An 18,735-nucleotide genomic window follows, 5' to 3' on the forward strand; every position below is an offset into this window, starting at 1 on the left:
TATTATTTTTATATCTGCTTAATTATGGCTCGACGCGGAGAGCATCGGGGAGGCTCGCTGGAGCCAGGCTGCCCTGCGCTGCCATAGCTGGGTCCCTCTTTGTTTTAATAAACATGCTTTATTATCTTTTTTTTTTTTTTTTTTTTTTCCCTCGCCCTCCCCCCTAACTTTGCCAGCTCAGGGGGAATAATAGCTCCAAGCTGGAGGGAAATCGATTAAAAAATGGATAACCGGCACTTCCCAAGCTGCAGCAAGAAGAAAAAAAAAAACCAAAACAAAAAACCCAACCCAAACACAACAGTCCAGGGGAAAAAAAAAAAAAAAAAAAAAAAAAAGAGGAGGAGGGGAAGAGAAAAGCCTTAAATGGTCCCTGGAGCTGCGGCTCTGCCCCCGCGGGCTGTGCCCGGGCCCGGGGCAGCGGCTCCCGCGGCGGCCCTGGGCTCCGCTCCGCTCCCCTCCGCGCACTTTCCGCGCCCTTTCCGCGCACGTAGCGGTTTTGCTTCGCCCTTCAGTCACTTATTGCCAGGCGTCTGGCTGGTGTGCGGTGGGAAAAGAGCGTTTGGGAAGGGAGGGAGGGGGGTACGAGCCGTTTCTGTACGTGATCTTTAGCTCCAGAGCTGTGGACCCGGAGTCCCTTCGCTTTTTGTCCTTTTAAATTATATATACCTATATGTATGTATCACCCACCACTAGCAGGGAAGATCATTTTCATCCCCCTCCTTTCCACTCCCAATTTTCCTCGGCGTTTAAAGGAGAATTGCCTTTTTTTCTTCTTCTTCTTCTTCTTTTTTTTTTTTTTTAACGGCTTTTAAATACTGTTGCAGGGAGAAGGAGAACCTTCTCGTGTACTTAAAAACAATATTGCCTCCATATGGTTGGCCTTTCAAAAGTGAATACCCTTCTTTGAAACATGCAAGAGATATTTTTTAAAGCTACTAAAACTCTAAACTTCTTAAGAACAAAAAACCTAACAGATAATTCAATTGCTTTTATCTTTTTTTTTTTCCCCTGCTTTGAAACTTTTACCATTCCTGATAGACCCTTTAAAGCTACGTCAAAATATTACTTTTAAAACTTACTGTGGTTACTCGCATCAGATGTAAACCGTGTATTTTTTAAGCTCATTTTTTTTTTCTGCTGGTGCAGTTTTATTCTAAATGTTATGGCTTGGTTCACTTCAGCCCCAATTCCACCCCCTGTTCACCAGCCCGAGTGCGCGTTACCTTGCACAGTGTCTCTCGACCAATTGATTTATTTGCACTTTTATATTTTCATTATCGCGTCCATCCTCCGCTTTACTTGCAACTATCCGGGGTGGGGGGGAGAAAAGTTTTTGGTTTTTTTTTTTTTTTGTTGTTTTTTTTTTTTTTTGTAGAGGTGCGAGAAGTTGAATTTCCTTTGAAAATGGGGTTATATAAAGGGTCTCGCGTGTCGGTGGCATTTGCCTGGTTGAAACTGGAGTGGGGTGAAAGCTCCCACTTCCATGGGGGGAAAGTGGGGGCTTTCAGGCCCCTCGGCTGCAGTGAGCCTGGGGGAATCGGAGGTGTTCAAGGCTCGGGAGAAGCTCTGCCCCCCCCCCCCCCCCGACCCCCGACCTCCAGAGTCACTTGTGTGATGAGTTGGCCGGTCCACGGCCCCCCGGTGCCTTGCTCCCCGTGTCCTGCCAGACAGACCTAAAATACGCTGTTTACCTTTTCCAAAAGATGTATTTAATAATACCGCCTCCCCCTTCCCCTCCCTCTCCCCCTCCACCCCCCACCCCCACCCCCCAAATCCTATCATCCCTTGCGGGCTGCGATAATAAATAAAAGTCTTTATTTCTCCCTCTCCCAAAGTTAAAGGGCCTTGTTCCCTCCCCGGGCAGCTGGAAGTGAGTTGCGGGCAGCGCGGGTTTGTCGGGCAACCCTGCCTAGCGCTCCGGCTTGCTCCCCATTGCCTATGTGCGTATACATATATTTTATTAAACGTCAGCGTTGACTTATGCGTCTCTTATCTCTGCTCTCTCCCCGATGTGTGCCTGCAGTGGGGGATTCAGCGAAGGAAGCTCGTAACATGGCGGATAGCGAGGAAGGCTTTGGGCTCCCGACCACGCCGGCTGACTCGGAGGCCAAAGAGCTCCAGGCTGAAGCCAAGCAGGACACACAGCTGGGGGCCACCAGCAAGTCCCCCACCTCGCCCCAAGCAGCCTTCACCCAGCAGGTAAGGACCCAAGCTCCTCTTTCTTTCCCCCTCGCTCTTTTCCCCCCCCTTTTCTTTGCCTTTCCCCCCCCCCAAATATCAGCTCAGCTGGGTGGCTGCTGCAGCTCTGGGCGGCCGATGAGTCGTTTTAGGCCCCACGGGAGGAAAAAATCTCACCTGATTGTGGGCCTCATTCTGCTTTAGTGTTATTTGGGGTCGTGCTAAGCGCTAGACCCGCGGGGAAGCGCACAGGCGAATATCGGGGTGCGTGGAGGAGCACGCATGGAAAAGCACCCAAAATACCGGAGCGAGGCACCCGCTCGTGCAGCGGCAGGCACGCACCCACCGGTGTCCACGCGTGACCGTACAAATGCACATGCGAACACACCGACAGCCGCGTGCGCGTGTATATATTTGCTCTGCCTGCGCGTATTTGCATAAGATATAAACATACACGTATATACGCACCCCTTGTACACCCGGGCGTATGCATGCACGCGCAGGTACGGCCCCACTCGTGCACACGCGGCTCTTCCCGCACCCACGCAATGGGCCCGGACGACAGGTCGGGGGTGTCATGCGTGGGCACCCCTGTAGCCATCCGGGGGTCCAGGCCCACCGGGGGCTGTCACCCTCCATCAACCCTCGTCCCCCGCTCCAGGGGAGCGTCGCGTGTTACCGGGACACGCGTGGGCTCCCACGCGAGACTCCCCGGCCGCAGCTCCCGGCGGACCTCCGAGGAGAGCAGGCCTTGGTGGCAGCAAGCCGGGGACCCCCCCACCATCTCGGCTTCTCCTTCCCCGCTGCTGGGTGGGAGCCGTCCGCCACAGTGCTTGGTCCCAGCCGGCTCAGGGCATCCCAGGAGTGGGGGGAAGGTGGGGAGAGAGGGGCTTTTCCACCGAGATCGCTTCGCTTTCAGCGGCTGCCGAGCCCCTCCGGAGAGCCCGGTTTATCCCCTGGCAGGTAAATCCTTGGGGGGAAACCTTCACCCGCCATGGATGCCACCCATGGGGGTGCGGGCAGGAGGGCCGGTGGGGGTACAGGGACCGTTACCGGGCTTGCCCTGAGTCTTGGGGTCCCCGTGTATATTTGAAAACCCACCCCCAAAAAGTTTGGCTGGGTGCTTCGACCCCATTTTCAGTGGGGGGACTATATGCTTGGCTTGGGTGGGGGGGAGAAGGGGGGTGTCCACCGTGCTTCCCACCCCACGGTGGAGGGATGTATCGTCCCCATGGTGGCATCCACGGTACCAAGCCCCGCTGCCAGCCCGCGTGGGCTGGGGGGGGGGCTGGGGAATAAAATGAGTGGGCGAGGGGAGCAGGGATGACACCCCACACCACCCCAGCCTGCAGAAGCGGAGCCGGTGGGTGTAAATCACTCACGGGAGGGGTGTAAATCTCCTCCGGCTGGCTTCGCAGAGCAGGAGCCGGCTCCGGGCGCTCCCTGCTTTCTTCTCCCCTCCTTGGGAGCACCGAGGCCCGCAGGATCGTGCCCCTAGCCGCCCCCCCAGCATCACCAGGCTCCAGCTTGAAACCTCCTTCTCCTCGGCTTTGTAAACTCACAAGCGGCTGAATTTTCCCAGGAATGCCCCGAGCTCCGGCTCCCACAGCCCGGGCTTTTTTTCCCTCCGAGTTTCCCACCGGGAGCGTGGTAGTGGTGGTGATGGGGGTCCCGGCCGCCCCCGGAGGGATTTTTCCCCGCCCCGCTGGGGTCTGATGGTTTGTGCCTTTCCTCCCTGGCAGGGTATGGAGGGGATCAAAGTGTTCTTGCACGAACGGGAGCTGTGGCTGAAATTTCACGAAGTGGGGACGGAGATGATCATAACAAAGGCCGGGAGGTAAGGGGGGGGGGGGGGGGTGGCCCTGCGTGGCTGAATCTGCCTTCGTCTGTGCGTGTTTGGTTTTTTTTTTGGGGGGGGGACACACATCGCCCACGGGAGGGAAGGGAGCACGCGTGTTCGCACAGCCGCGTGGGTGGGGGTGCGGGTCCGCGGCCGCAGCCCCGTTCTCCCTGCCGTTGGCACGGTCACGTCTCTCGTGTGCGAGACCCCCCCGGGGGTGTCTGTGGGGGTGTGTGTGCCCCCCACGGCCCCGGGAGCACCCCCCCGAGCCCTGCCCGGCGATGCCCCGGCAGGGCCGGGCCCCCGGGGCGGACGGCAAGCCCTCCCTGCGAGGTTATATTCAGCAGAAATTGTTTCTTCTGGCTTCTTTCTTAACCAGAACAGTTGGATCGTTAATCCCAATTTCAGGCCTTTGGAAACTTTCCAGGCGAACGCGAGTTGCAACCACTTGGCCAAAAGCTAACCTTGTTTAGAGCAGCTCGCTGGGCGATTTTGTTATCATTCTTCTTATTATTATTTTTAATTAAAGGAGCAGCTCGGCCCTTCTACGATTTTGCAACGCCTTACGCTGTTTACAGAACTTTCTCATTTATTTTGCGCGCACCGAGGCCAATATATCCAGAACACCCACGGCACCCCATTTAAGAGTATATGTGGTCTTAAGCTACTGTTTATATACTGATAGCAAAGCTGTTTAGATGCATAGATGTGTCCGCAAATAAATAGCATGCGGATCTAACTGCGTCCAGATACGCATTTCTATATGTGTGTGTTTGTCTGCGTGGGTGTGTAGAAAAATATACAGCCTTGCAAATCCAACTTTATTGGGACTGGGCGTAATCGATTCCATGACCGGCTTCGTAAACCTGATCCATAGATATTTGTATGTGCACGCGTGTATATTTGAGGGCGTTTGAGGCAACTTAATGTTACCCTTAATATTAATGCATTGGAGGACTGTTAAATCGAAGAGTGCTTAAGCCAGCGAGACCCAGTAAAATAGTCTCTCCAGTCCCATCGGCAAACTGGGGGCAGCCCGAGAGAGGCTCTTTTCGTTGTGCTTTTAAATTAAAATCCTCGGAGGAAGGGGGGGGAAAACCCCCTTCGCGCATATAAATAGTAGTAGCTTTAGATTGCGAGGGCACAATAAACAACGCAGAGTCAAACTTTCATTTTGCTCTGTCATCTGGTATTTGTTGTGGTCTTCCAAAATTTGCCTGAAGAGGGAGGAAAGAAAAAAAAATAATAGAGAGCTGGTTGTGTAAAGTTTTAGCGAATAGATCTGTCTCCCGGCTCGGTTTCCCCTTGAACCTCGCTGCTGCTGGAAAAATCGGTTTTAAAGAAGGGTCTTGTGTCCGAGGGGACGTGGTACAAAGCGAGGGGAGAAATGTATGGGGAAAACGTGCTGGGGGCCGGGGTCTCCCGACACCCCCCCCCCCCAACCCGATGCCGGGACACGGGCTGGGCGAGCGAAGGGACCTCCCGAAAAAACCGAGTTCACAAGAGGGGAAAAAAAAAAAAAAAAAAAGCAGCGGACGGAGAGAGACATAAACCACCTTGCAGAAATTTCAAACAAATATCGCGGTAGACAGAAAGCTCATCTGGAGAGCAGTAAAATAGACATTTACAGTGCGGGGGTTTTAGGGGAGATGCGGGCTAAGTTTCCTTATTTATATAATTCCCTGTGTTTATTGTTGGAGAAGTCCGTGTTGTTGCTGGTCAGGTGTTTTCGATGGAGTTACAGTTAATTCTTCAGGTGGAATTCTTCTCCCTTAAAACGCTAAAGTGAAATCCTCGCTTTCTGCGGTGGTAGCTGCCCCCCTCTCCCCAGCTTTTTCGAACTGAATTAAACCCCAGCCCAGATGCCCTATCGCAGAGATAAGAGCCCGAGCCTCGGAGGAGAGGGCAGTATTTTTAGAGGTGTGGGGTTTTTGTTTATGCGTGTTTTAAGTCCAGGGATACATTTTCATCTGCTTTATTTTTAAATATTTGGAAAGCTCAAACTAAAATAACATCAGTGTTTTAAGTCCCTGCCTTGCAGTAATGGAAAATATTTCGAAAAGCCCCTGTCTTCAGTGTGTATCCGAGTGTTTCCAAGTATTTGTCAGGTGTGTTTGCTGATGTCTCTGTACGCGCGTACGGTTGACACAGATTTCGTGTTACACCTGAGGGCGTGTAGGGCTTTTTATTTTTTTTTTTTTAATATGGGCACACAGAGCCGTTAAGACACGTGGGGGGTGATTGAAATATAAGTATTTTAAATACAAATATTTATAGAAATATATGTTTTTTAACTTTTTTTTTTTTTTTTTGGCAAATCTCCCCTCCTGTTCCAGTGGCTTATGTAGAGAGGGAAGTAACTTGCTTCCAAAAGTTCTCACGATTAGGTTTGTTCAAAGAAGAGAGAGTCGAAGTCTTGGCGAAACAAATAATTAACAAAAATACGAATAGACGATCAGGCACACGACTAGGTGAATAAATAACCCAGCCAGCCTCGTCATTATGATTCTGCCTTGATAAATCGCCTGCTTCGCTTCAGCTGGGACCTGGGGCGGTACCCAGCGGCACCCAAATATCTCCCACATCCCAGGGGAAGGGTGCACCCATCCTCTGCCCGAGCCTTTTGGGAAGCTCCATCTGAGAGTGTGGTGTTGCCCTTTTGTTAAATGACACCCCTCCCCCCCCCCGGCTCCTCCTCGCAAACACACACACACGAAACCACCTTGGAAAACTTTCCCTTCTCCGCTTTTATACTTATGTACTTTTTTTTTTTTTTTTTTTAATAGGCGTATGTTCCCCAGTTACAAAGTGAAGGTCACTGGACTTAATCCAAAAACTAAGTACATACTGTTGATGGATATTGTACCAGCGGATGACCACAGATACAAATTTGCAGATAATAAATGGTATGCACGGGTGGGGGGAAAGGGGAGGAAGGGGAAATCTGTGTCGGGCTTTCTGGGCTGGCCAAACCTGGGTAGCACAGGTTGGGGGATACCCTTGAATCAGCGGCTCTTCCTTCTTTTTGCCCTGCAAAGGAGAGATGTTGGGCTGCAGGGGCTTCACCTGAGCCTCTGGGGATGCTCCCATTGGGAGAGAAATGCATCAAAAAAAGGAGAAAAGCCTGTCGTAATTAGCTAATGATAACTGTAATCCTGTTTGACGATGAGATTACCGGCTATTGTGGAGCCGATAGTTTAATTATACTAAGAAAGGGAAGATCTCCGGGCAGGTTAATATTTGAGGATTGGTACACGGTCTGTCCTTTGCTCCTGGCTTGGGTGCCGGTAACTGGGGGGGGGGAAGGATGGGGTTAAACGGGAAAACAGTGAGAGCCATCTCCGACGGGAAAGGTGCCAAAGAGCTCAATTAATTCCCCGAGGAGTGGTTGTAAATGCCTTTTCTCCCTAAGCACGGCCTGACTGTCCGGTCCCGTGTACGGGGATACTCGAGTGGGAGAGACCCCCAAGGGAGGGGATGGGTGGGGGAGCAGAAGCCCACGGGAGAGACCCCCCACCCCACCCCGGAGCTCAGTGCCTCTGTCCCCACGCAGGTCCGTGACGGGGAAGGCAGAGCCGGCCATGCCCGGGCGGCTGTACGTGCACCCCGATTCCCCGGCCACCGGTGCCCACTGGATGAGGCAGCTGGTTTCCTTCCAGAAACTCAAACTCACCAACAACCACCTCGACCCCTTTGGACATGTAAGTACCAGAGGTAGGAAAAAGGTACCGTGCCCACGGACGGCTACCGGGGACGCCACGTGTGCCCACAGTGTGTTCATGCGTGGTCTTCCCCACCGCTGCCAGCGCCGCTAAAGTCATGGCAATATCACCCACCCCCAAATCCGTTGCATTGGTGGGGTGTTGTTTGCTTCCCTGGGAGGATAGGGTGAACCCCAATGAAGGACCCCTCAAAAATGGAAGCATAAACCTTAAACCCGAGCTATTTCGCAGCACTGTGTGGGAATGGATTACAGACCCCAGGGACTGGAGTCCACGAGTGGGTGAAACGCACCCGGCTTAATTGAGTATTTAGCGACCTGGTTTTAGCCTCATGGAGAGTCTTGGAGCGTTAAAATCTGCTCGCTGCCTCTGTGAATTTAGCTAACAGGTAAAATCAATTGGGCGTAGCTATTCGAGGAAATAGGACCTAAACCCACGTGGATCCCTCGATCCAAAAAAAATGCAACAATAATTAAAGACAATAAAAAAAAATTGAAATCCCGCTAGAGCTTCTTGGACATAAAAAGGTCTTTGCTAGACTCGTGGGGCCGTGAAAGCTTGTGTGAATTCTGCAGCCAGAAACAGCCCTCCTTCAAAGGTCTCCAAAGATGCGTGTTCCTATGAGCAAATATATATGAGCATGTATGAATAATATATATATCTATAAAAACATATATATAATTACTTAAGCGGGTATGCGAATCCAGATCCCGCTATCCCTTTCCAAGAGCATATTTTTCTCCAGTCTCGTTTCAACACTTCACTTTCTCCCCCCCCCCCAAGTTTTCTTTTTTTTTTTCTCTCCCCTTCGCTTTTTAATGATAAATCTTGTGCTATTAAATCCTCGCACATGTGGTCGCTAAGAAGTGAGGGGGGGGGAAGGCTGCTGGGGAGAGCTGCCAGACAGGCCCCCAGCCCACCCCAAGGCCGAGCATCTTTTTACGAGCGGTCCTTTCCCCCTCTAGTTGGGGGGTTGATTTCTTTGGCTTTTTTTTCCTTCTTATAATTTTTATTTTACTTTATTTTTGCCTTGAGCTGGGTCGCAAGCGCTGCTTTCCAGGGATCAGGTCCTTCCCCGCTCCCCCCTTGGGAAGAGGAAAGGGAGAGCGGGAACTCCGCAGTAGCGCGGCCAAAGTGGGGGACCTCTCCCATCCTCAGGGCTGGTTTTTGGGGACCAGTCTCAGGATGGGGGGACACACATGGGGATGGGGCCAAGCATCCCCCTGCTGTGACCAGGCGGCTCTGGGGAAAAGTCCTTCTAAACAAACCAAAGGCGCTGAGGGCACAATAAGGGACTTCAGAGGAGGAGCTGCACCAGGAGTCTCTCAATTAGAGTCGCTGTAATGAAATTAAACCCCATTAGATCGTTCACCGTTGATGTCTACGACTTTCCTGGATGTCAAAGCAATTTGCTTAAACCCCCGGGACGGGGGAGGCGGCGGCGGGGCGCGCTGTGGCTTGCTGTCGCCAGGGTCCGGCAGTCATTATCGTGACCGAACGGCCCCCCGCCGCCCGTGTCGTCCCCCCCTCCCCGGCCACCTTCCCCTGAGATTAACCCGGTACCGAGCAGGGACCGCTTTTTATCTTGAATACAGCGCGTTCCATCCTCCCCCTCCCCACCACTCTCCTCTCCCATCCTCTGCGGGTGGCTGGTGGGGGACACACAGAAAATCCCTCCATCCCACTGCTTCACTCCCCCCTTCTTGCGCCTTTGCCTTCCTTGGGGGGGAGGGAATGACACAAAGATGCCCATGTCGTGGTGGTGCACTGGATCACTCAGCCCTGACAGGCTCCTTAGTTTGGGGGGGTTCTTGAGAGATATGTCCCGGCACCCTAGTACCTAAATCAACCCTTCTGGGGGAGCCCTGAAAAGGGTGAAGACTTTGCGGAAGGGGGTGGGAGAAGCTGCAGACCCCTCTCCTCCTCTTCCTCCTCTCCCCGGGCAGTGGGGGGGGATTCGCCGCGCTGTGCCCCCTCCATTCCCACGGGATATCCTCTCCTTCTTCCCTCGCCCAGATCATCCTGAACTCCATGCACAAATACCAGCCCCGGCTCCACATCGTGAAAGCGGACGAGAACAACGGCTTTGGCTCCAAGAACACGGCCTTCTGCACCCACGTCTTCCCGGAGACAGCCTTCATCGCCGTCACCTCCTACCAAAACCACAAGGTGAGGGGCTGGGCTGGCCCTCGCACCGGCAAACCTCGTCCCCGCTCTGCTCTCTCCCTTCTCCTCCTGCAATTCCTGCGCCCCTCGGCTCCCCTGCTTCTCTTCCCCCCTTCTTTCCTTTTTTTTTTTCTCCCCCCTTTCTCTCCCCACCCCTTCTCCTTCTCCTTTCCCCATTCTCATTCTCCCTTCCCCCTTCTCATTCTCCCTTCCCCCCCCTTTTCTGCCTTCCCCCCCCTTTTCTCCCTCACCCCCCTTTTCTGCCTTCCCCCCTTCTCTCCCTTTCCCCCATTCTCTCCCTTTTCTTTTTCCCCCCATCTCTTTCCCCCTGCTGCCTTCTCCCCCTTTTCCTTTCCCACTCCCCTTTTCCTTTTTTATCCCCCCCCCCCTTCTCCTTTCCCCTTCTTCCCCCTTCCTCTCACCACACACCCATCCCATCCCCTCTGTTATTCCTGGCCACACATAAAAAGCGTCTAAAGACGGGGCTTAGGGCGAGCCGAAGGGGAATTAGCTCAACAGGATGGTTTGCTCAAAGAGGAGACGACCAACCGAGGAAGTTGGCTTTATCTTCTCCCCTCCCCGCCATCGGTCAAAGAGTTGTAATCTGGCGAAGGGAGCCCAGCTCTCCCCTCCGTGGCCGGGCTGCTGATAACCCGGGCTGGCCGGGCTCCGGCCCTTTGTTTGGGAAAGGGCTCCTTCCTCGGCCGCTCCGCGGGCGGCCTTGCGGGGAGGTCGGCGGGAGGCTGCGGGGTTGGCAGCGAGAAGGGCCTGGAAGGAAAGGGAGGCTCTACGCCTGAAATCGGCTCCCAGTCTGCCCAAGCAAAAGCAAAAAAAAAAAAAAAAAAAAAAAATTAAAATCAAAGAAGGTTTTTCTTGGGGTGTCGCTGGGTGGACACGTGTGGGTCCCCGCTGCTGTCGCCCTCTGCTCTGCCTCCCTGGGGGGGGACCCTGCTGTGGGGCTGCTGCCCCCTCTTCTTCCCCTGCTCGGCTTTTGGGCTTCCCCACCCAGCGAGGGAGGAGAAGGAAGGCTCAGGGCTGGGGTAGTTCTCAGCAGAAGTATTAGGGATGCCTTTTGCCAATTGCCCCTCACTGCTGCCCGCAGAGCCCCATGAAAAGCCAATTTTCCTTTGGAAAGAAAGCAAATTCCTCCCCCAGTCACATAGAAAGCGATTACTACAAGCTTGTACTTGTACTTACGGGCAGGTAGGATGGCTCCTTTGCACTTGACAGGGTGAAATAATTGTTTTTCAAATGGAGAAAGGTCATTTAACACCCCGGATAGATCCTAGATGCTTTCCTGGGGATGTAAGTAGGAAGCTCCTAAACCTGTGCGAAATGATTGTGTTTCCTCTGTCCATCAGTTGGCAAGGGAGGTGCAGAGAGCAGAAGTAGGCTGGAGAAGAAAGAGTGTTTCACCGTAACTAGGGAGAAAAGAAAATACTTCCCTGCCCTTTAAAATAGGAGCTGTTGGCACGACCAGGACAAGCAAACTGAATCCAAATTGAGTCCTCGCCAAATTATGCCTTAAATTATAACTCCGCTGTGGATGCTATAAAATCAAGTTTAACTTCTGCTTGATGGATTCGGAGAAAGAATATAATATTAATAGAACTGGGAGTTAATAAAACAGGACACACTGCTTGCTTTAAAGGCATTTCCCTATGAGAAAACAGACCTGACTTTAACTGTTTTCCTTTGAAGAAAAATAGGACTGTTTTATAGAAAAAGAAATTATCATGCAAATAAAACAAAAGCAAAGCAGAAACATGTAAGTACAGTAGTTTGGGAAAACTGCCATATTAGGAGGAGCAGGAATATTTGATTGTAAATCAACAACATCTGGTTGATAAGAAATGACATCTGCGTATCCGTGTCTGTCAAAACATACGCACTGACAAATGCATGAATCCCTACAGACACACACGTGCTTGCATCCCAGCAGACACACGCACTCGCACACAGACACCACTACATATTTTACACACCCCCCTACACATTTTACATACACTTACATCCCTCCCCCCAACACGCGCATTCCTCTTCTCGCTGCACTGAATCATTGGGGGAACAAATAAAGAGTGGCTCTAGCCCCAAGATAAAGACCCAATTGAGAAAGATAGAGCCATAAAAATAAACCAGAGAATGATCTACCCTAAATGGCATCTCCCTCCAGGGAAGGGAATAAAATTTGTAGCTTGCCCCAGTGCAGATGGAGGAGAATACCGGGGCTGAGGCGGCGTGCAGCCGATGCTGTTCCAGATGTTGGCTGGGCGCAAGGGGTAACGTCCTTCAGCTGAGTCAAGTGGCAAGTGGGGTCTTCTCCATGGGCAGAAACCCGAGTTCAGCTTTCACAGCTGAGAAGTTGCTCGGCAAAGCGCATTTTCGTGTCGCAGTGCAGACTGTGTTTCCTGTCGCCACAAACAATCGCGGTCCCCAAGGAGGGTCTGCTCGTCCATCCCCACGTCTCTTTGTCGGTGCTACCTGTTTTTTCCCCATTGACTACCATCTCTCGCTTCCACCCATCACCTGTAGCGCATCCTTCATGCAAACTTTTCCATTTGCACAACTACACGGAGTTTGTGTACACCAACATATTTTATGCGTAGTTTTTATACACCCGTGTATTTTACGCACGCGTGCATACATACACACAAATTTATACGTGCACGTATTTTAGGTTTCCAGAGCTATGTTAAAGGTGAATTATATTACAGTATTAATTGTATGACTCGGCCACAAATGCATTTGAGTCTATGCTTACACAGCTTATAGAAATACCTGCCTGATTTCAGATCCGTCAATTTATTTCAATAGCACAGCTGCAGTCCCAATGTAGGGCTTGTGCTTATTTCCCCTGATATTTTAGACAGCCTGAAAAGATATTTAAGCACACTGGGATCTCCCCCTCCCCAGCCCTACTCCCCAAAAGGAGGCTTAAGCTACGAAGAAAGTTTTGGTAAAGTTTTCAGTGTGGTTGTCAGCAGCTCGGTTGACCACCTCCCCCTTCTCTGCAACCCTGAAAAAATACCCCAGAAATATTGAGGTGTTAAAATAGGTCACATGCACATTTCATTTCCTTGCCATTTACACAATGGGTGCTTGCAATCAGGTTGATTCCCAAATATTAACTTCCCCTGCAGTTAAGTACTATTTTGCTGTAGCTTAAATCATTGTGTTACTAGCTCGTATTTATTAGGTACTAGCTCTCTGCTTAGGACCAGGAAATGAACCCTAATAGACAGAAATAATTAAGGTTCTGCCCTCATGAGGGTTCTTTCAAAAGCAAGAATTCACAACAATTATTCTCATTAATTTTTACAACCTACTTTCCCCGTTAGCTGGACTTGGGCTTTATATTGGTTTTCCCCCCTCAGGATATCCGGTTTTATGCTGATTTTTTTTTTTTTTTCCGAAGTTATTTAACATCCTTGGTAGCCCAAATTCTTTTAAGGAAACATTAGCCCCAGGTGGGATGCTATAGGCACCCAGAAATGCCTGGCTGAAGACTAATCCGATGCACTCCCAGGTAGCCAGTGGGCATAGAGAAACATGCTGGTGGGCTTTCTGACCATCCCAAGAAAGACCCCTGTACTAAAAGAGGGCTGTTGAGTTGGCCAAGTCAACTGGTGCTCCACCCTGTCAAATTTTGGAGAGCTGCCTGCGCGGCTCTCCTCCAAACATGTGGCCTTTTGCCGCTCTGTCGAGGGCACCTTGCAGGGTTGTGTAGGAGCAGCTGCTGCCAGAGGCTGGCAGGTCCTTGGGCTCAGGATGTTTTGCCCTGAGAGCTCAGTTCTCCTTGTCTTTGGTTGCAGGTAGCCACTTCCATCACTTCAGTAGAGGCTACCAATGTGGTGGCCCGGCTGGCATCCCATGGAGTGCCTCCGTGCAGAGGGTGGACCCTGTCCAGTCCCCTGAAGCAGCCCTGCAGGGCTGTGTCCCCAAAACTCTCCCTCCCCAGCATGGGGCCATTGGCCCCATGTCTTCTCACCTCCGTGGCAAGAAGGGGCAGCCCCTGTCCTTACTTGGGGCAAGCTCTTCTCCAAAGGGGGGTCCCCAAGTGCTGAGAGAGGCAGGGTTCCCTGGAGTTAAGTGAGGTGAGACCATGTATCTCCTCTTCATCACCAGGACTGGTGGCTTCTGTGCAACCCTTGGTCGCTTGGGGACCGCAGTGAGCTCTTCTCCTCCCTAACCCTCTCTGGGGCTCCTTGTATCTCTACCCTCAATTGCTTAGTCCTGTTCCAGGTTTTGGTGGGAAAGTGCTTCCCTCAAGAGGTCTTGTGTCCTTCATAACCTGTGTCTGAACCAGTCATGTCTCCCCCTGCCCCTTTGTCCTCAGTCTTGTCCCTTCCAGCCCTGGGACAGGGTGCTCAGCCAGCCTCGAGCCCCCGACCCCTTTTGGTCCTCAATCCAGACCCCCCCCCCCCAAGCCCTGCAAAGACACCCTACCTCTCTCCAGCCTCTCTCCTGCTTCCCAACCCACCCCTTTCCCCCCGCAACCCAAGACTGTGAGAGGTCTGTCTCTTCTCATCCTCCGTTCTTGTCTCCCAGTTCAGCCAACAGCCTCCTCAATGAGCCCCTCTGTCTCACACCAGTACCTCCTACCAGCTACTGGCTCTCAGTCCCTCCCATTTCCTTCACTGGCTTCTGGGTTCAGCATCTTCTCCCCTCTGCCAGCAGCCCCCCCCTTCCCCTGGCCTTTACCTTGGGCTCCGAATCCCAACTCCCCATCCAGCTCCTCTGTTTGGCCCAGCCAGCCGTACATAGTCTCAGCAGGCACCTTGTCTTCACCTTTTTCTTTCCTTCCTACTTCTCCGGTTTGGCTTCTTCCTCCACGCTGCCTTGGTTTCCACCTGGGCTGTGTGAGGGTGCAGAAGAAAAAGGCTCTGTGCTTTCCAGCCTCAAGTCCAGCCTCAGAGTTGCTCCCAGCACAGCCAGCTACAGCGGTGGTAGGGATGGTCCTGGCCCATTTCTGGCACGCTGAGCAGGACCGTGGTCACCTGCGGGGCAGGGACAGCACGTATCCCTGCAGCACAGAGAGGTTCATATGGGCTCAGCTCAAGGGTGATCACCTCGACCTCTTCGTCACTAAATGGGGGGACCTGAATAGTGATTTTTTTTCCTGTTCAGGCTTTTAAGTTGTCCAAGTGGGGCAGATGTTCACAAGAAGAGAGCTCAGAAACTAGGGATCCCCATCCCTAGCAGAACGTGAAGTCCCTTTTCCAGAATGCCCAACCTTTAGGATGGTTTCAGAAGTGCCTCCAGAAGAGCCCAAGAGGGTCAGGGTAGCGTGTTTTCCCTTAGCTGAAGTGCTCAAAAAACAACAAAAAAGTGGGACCAGCTTGGTTGATAGCAAAATAAGTAAATAAAATGGAGCCCAGGCCTGGTGTTGAACATTGCAGCCCTAACAAAGTTTTGTAAGGTTAGAAGCAATTGAAAAAAATCTTATTATGGCAAGTGTTTGACAAAAAGTAATACTAAGCGGTAGTTTTGTCCCTGGCCATAATAATATTCATGAGCCTGTAGATACAAATACCCATATAAATACCTGACTGTGCAAAAAAAACCCCCAAAACCAACGCATCTTTCCTTGACCTAACTAGACACAAAGCTAAGTTTTATTATGCTGGAGCTTAAGATGTCATTGGAAATGTCTCGGCAGAAGTGCTTTGTGGTCAGTTAGCCCAGAGAAAGGAGTGCAGACAAGCGGCGCTGAGATTTCATTTAGAACTGTCGCTTCCCGTTAAAGTGAAGATGAACCCATAGGTCAGACAAGCCCTGAAAAGTGTAAATCTGGGAGGCTTCACCCTGGAAAGCTGTTGTCTCAGAAGGGTCTGCAGCAGCTTTAGAAATCAGTGGTCAGAAGAGAACTTTGCCATCGATTTCTTTCAGTAACAAATACATAAACAAAGCCCTACAGTTTTATGCAATCTGTGCTATATAATTTAGCCCTGGGCACTCTGTCTTAATGACCTTGCAGGACGTTGTATTTTTTTTATTTTTCATGATGTAATTGTCGTTTGACTTTCTGACAGCTTTTTCTTTCCCACCCCAATGACTTACAGTCAATTAAACAGAATTTCGCTAAGGCAAAGTTGATCCAGAAGAAGGTTATTTCCACCCATTCGTTTGCTTTACCAGCTCTGAAACAGTTTGTAAGTCAGACAAAAACCGGCCAAACAAAATATCTTCCACAGGCTGTTTTCTAAAGCAGGGATTCACCAACTTTTTCTCTATTTTCTGTTTTGTTGTGTACGGCTTTGTTAAATTTGGCTTGGACTCTCCTGGCTTGGTGCTAGGGCTGATGCCATGAGTTATCATCCAGGGAAACATTGTTCTGAAAGCTCCTGCTGAAATGCATCTGAAGTACACCAAAGAGCTGAGAGCTAATTTAAAACCTTCAGTAGTCCCTCGTTTCTAGGTGCCTTCGATCTAGCAGATCTCTAATTTTAAGGAGGCTGAAGTTAGCCACGTTGGGGCTTTCTGCCACCACCACATATGTTAATACCTTTCTTTGCTTGTAAGAGTGTTCCCGATGCGGGTTAGGGGACTTCTGTACTCATAAACCAATGTATTTGCGAGATTAGGTTCCCATACGATATTTTGTCCAACATTTTGTGGGTGATTAAAGGCTTGATTCATCAAACAGGGCATTCATCTGAGGTCCTTAAATCAGGGGCTCGCGTGTTGATCGCTCCTTCTCCGGTGAATGGAGAGCGTTGGGGACCTGCGAAGGCAACGCTACCCACCTCAGAGCCCCAGTGCCCTCTGGCAGTCCCCATCTCCCTCCATTGATTCCAGCAGGAACACCGGGAGACGAGGTTCCCAGTGCAGGCGCCTTGGTTAAAATGCCTTCGGTTAGGTTGGGATGAATCCGGCCCTTTGTACATTTGTGTGCTGGTGCCAATACTGTAAATCCTCGCTTAGTGAAGGACTTCACTTATGCAAGCAAATATTGCCATTGGGTTCGGCAAGTGAGGACAACTTGTACATTTAGCGTGCTTCAGAACGCAAATTGCATAGAAACATTAAAAAAGTTGAATAATGCCTATTATTCATTACAGAAGTGCCACCACCTCGCCGGTGGAAACCGATAACACAGTTTCTTTGCAAAATACACAGCTGGTTGTCTAATTATTCAGGGCTTTTAATCATAAAATGCACCCCTGTTTTACTGCTAGAAAACAGCTCAAATGGCAAATTGGACCAAATAGATTGTTTGTTTACCCTTCTCTTTGAAATCTGAAATGCGTGACAAAAAAGCGCAATGCCCTGTTTATGTACTAAATTAGGTCCTGATTTAATGGGAATGCCCATAGGGACAAGTGTAGGGGTGGTGGGGTCTTTGCCTGAGATTTGGAGCCAAATTAGGCAAAAATGGCAAATAAACAAATGGCCTTTGGAAAAAAATATGCTATAAGACGAGAAAATAGCAAAACAATCTGGTTGTGCAGACACCTGGCGGAGTTTGCTATTGACACGAGCCGAGCCAGATTTTTCTCTTCGATTTTTGGCAAAGAGGTGAGTCCGGTTGCGTGTGCTCGACTTGGTGAACACGAACCTCTCTCTGTTCTCCCGTCATTAATCTCGAGCTCTTTCCTTCCCGTTGGCCAACTTTCAATAGGAAGGAAGGACAGCGTTTCCATAAAATGCGGTGAGCTCGTGAAGTTCCTCCAATGGCAAACACAGGGTTGTCTCTCCTTCTGGGCAAGGGCAAGTGGCTCTCCCGACTCCTGGCTGAGGGCTCAGACTGCCAGGCAGCGACGGAGAAAGAGAAGAAAGGGAGAACTGGTGCTGCTTCTGCCTGAGTATTAGGGCATTGCAGCTAGACCACACCTGACCCAGACTCAGTCCTGCTCTGCAAAGACACCAAAGCATTTGCCTCAAATTTGGCATGGCAGAGTGAGTTTGTACAAGATCAGCAGGGCATTTGAGGGTGTTGCTGGTCCACAGTTAATATTTGCTTAAATGACAACCCCTGGCTCGAGAAAACCTGCTCACCGAAGCCCTCAGGAGAGGTACGTGAAGGGGAGGATTGCGTCTCTGAACAGCAGAGTTGCTTTGGGTAAGGGGACATTCTGTACAGCAGCTGCTTTAAATGTTTAGCTTAGATGTTGTAAGAGGACCAAAGTTAGGAGTCTGAGCAGGATTCATCCCAGCAAACTTTTAATGCTGAAGGTAGCCAACTAAGCGAGCAAACTAGTCCCTCTTAATTCCTTCTAGAATTAATGGAGAGACAAATATTTCTCCAGGGCACGATGGTCAGAGGTGGAGCTGCCCTCCAAGTGCCTTAGGTAGTTAGTCCATGCAGTGCTTACAGGTGTGGGGCTGGTTGGGGAAGGATGTCAGATGCAGAGCACCTGGAGTACATACATTTAGCTGGTCTGAAATACAGAAAGGTTGAGCCTTATTGGTCTGAGATTTAAGGTTTCAGTTGTGGTTGCACATTGTTGAGAAAATACTTATTGGTGTCAGTGGGATTTGTTCAAGCAATATGACTTTCATCCCTGGTCCTGTGGTCAGTGCACATCTTTCTGTCACAACAGCAAAAAGAAAGTAAGTAACTCTAAGAAAGCAGATTTCCTCCAGAGACAAATTTGTGTATGTGCAATCCCACGAGTTAGTCATGGGACAAGCCTGAGAGAAGCGAGAGGTTGTTGACAGGAGATATTTTTCTAGTGGAGAGATCTAGAGGAGGGTCCATCTGGAGTGGTCAATGCCTGAGCTGAAGGATGACTTGAATTTCTGAAAGCTGTGTTCCCCCCACACCCCCCCCCCCCCACCCCCATCCCTATTGGCTTGGGTTTAATAAACAATATCCCCCCTCTCCCA

At 50.8% G+C, this 18,735-nt stretch overlaps 1 protein-coding gene across 1 annotated transcript in view; it reads left to right on the plus strand.

Moving 5' to 3' along the window:
* Window positions 1–2,037: 2,037 nt before the first annotated feature.
* Window positions 2,038–18,735, plus strand: part of TBX5 (T-box transcription factor 5) — a 36,645-nt gene continuing 19,947 nt past the window's right edge. The window contains exons 1-5 of the mRNA XM_049805687.1: window positions 2,038–2,199; window positions 3,921–4,015; window positions 6,805–6,924; window positions 7,572–7,719; window positions 9,757–9,909. Of these exons, the coding sequence (XP_049661644.1) occupies window positions 2,053–2,199; window positions 3,921–4,015; window positions 6,805–6,924; window positions 7,572–7,719; window positions 9,757–9,909 (663 nt within the window). The 5' untranslated portion in view covers window positions 2,038–2,052. The remainder of the gene's footprint in view (window positions 2,200–3,920; window positions 4,016–6,804; window positions 6,925–7,571; window positions 7,720–9,756; window positions 9,910–18,735) is intronic.

The sequence above is a fragment of the Accipiter gentilis genome, chromosome 7 (assembly GCF_929443795.1).
Source record: "Accipiter gentilis chromosome 7, bAccGen1.1, whole genome shotgun sequence".
Classification (NCBI taxonomy): Eukaryota; Metazoa; Chordata; class Aves; order Accipitriformes; family Accipitridae; genus Astur; species Astur gentilis.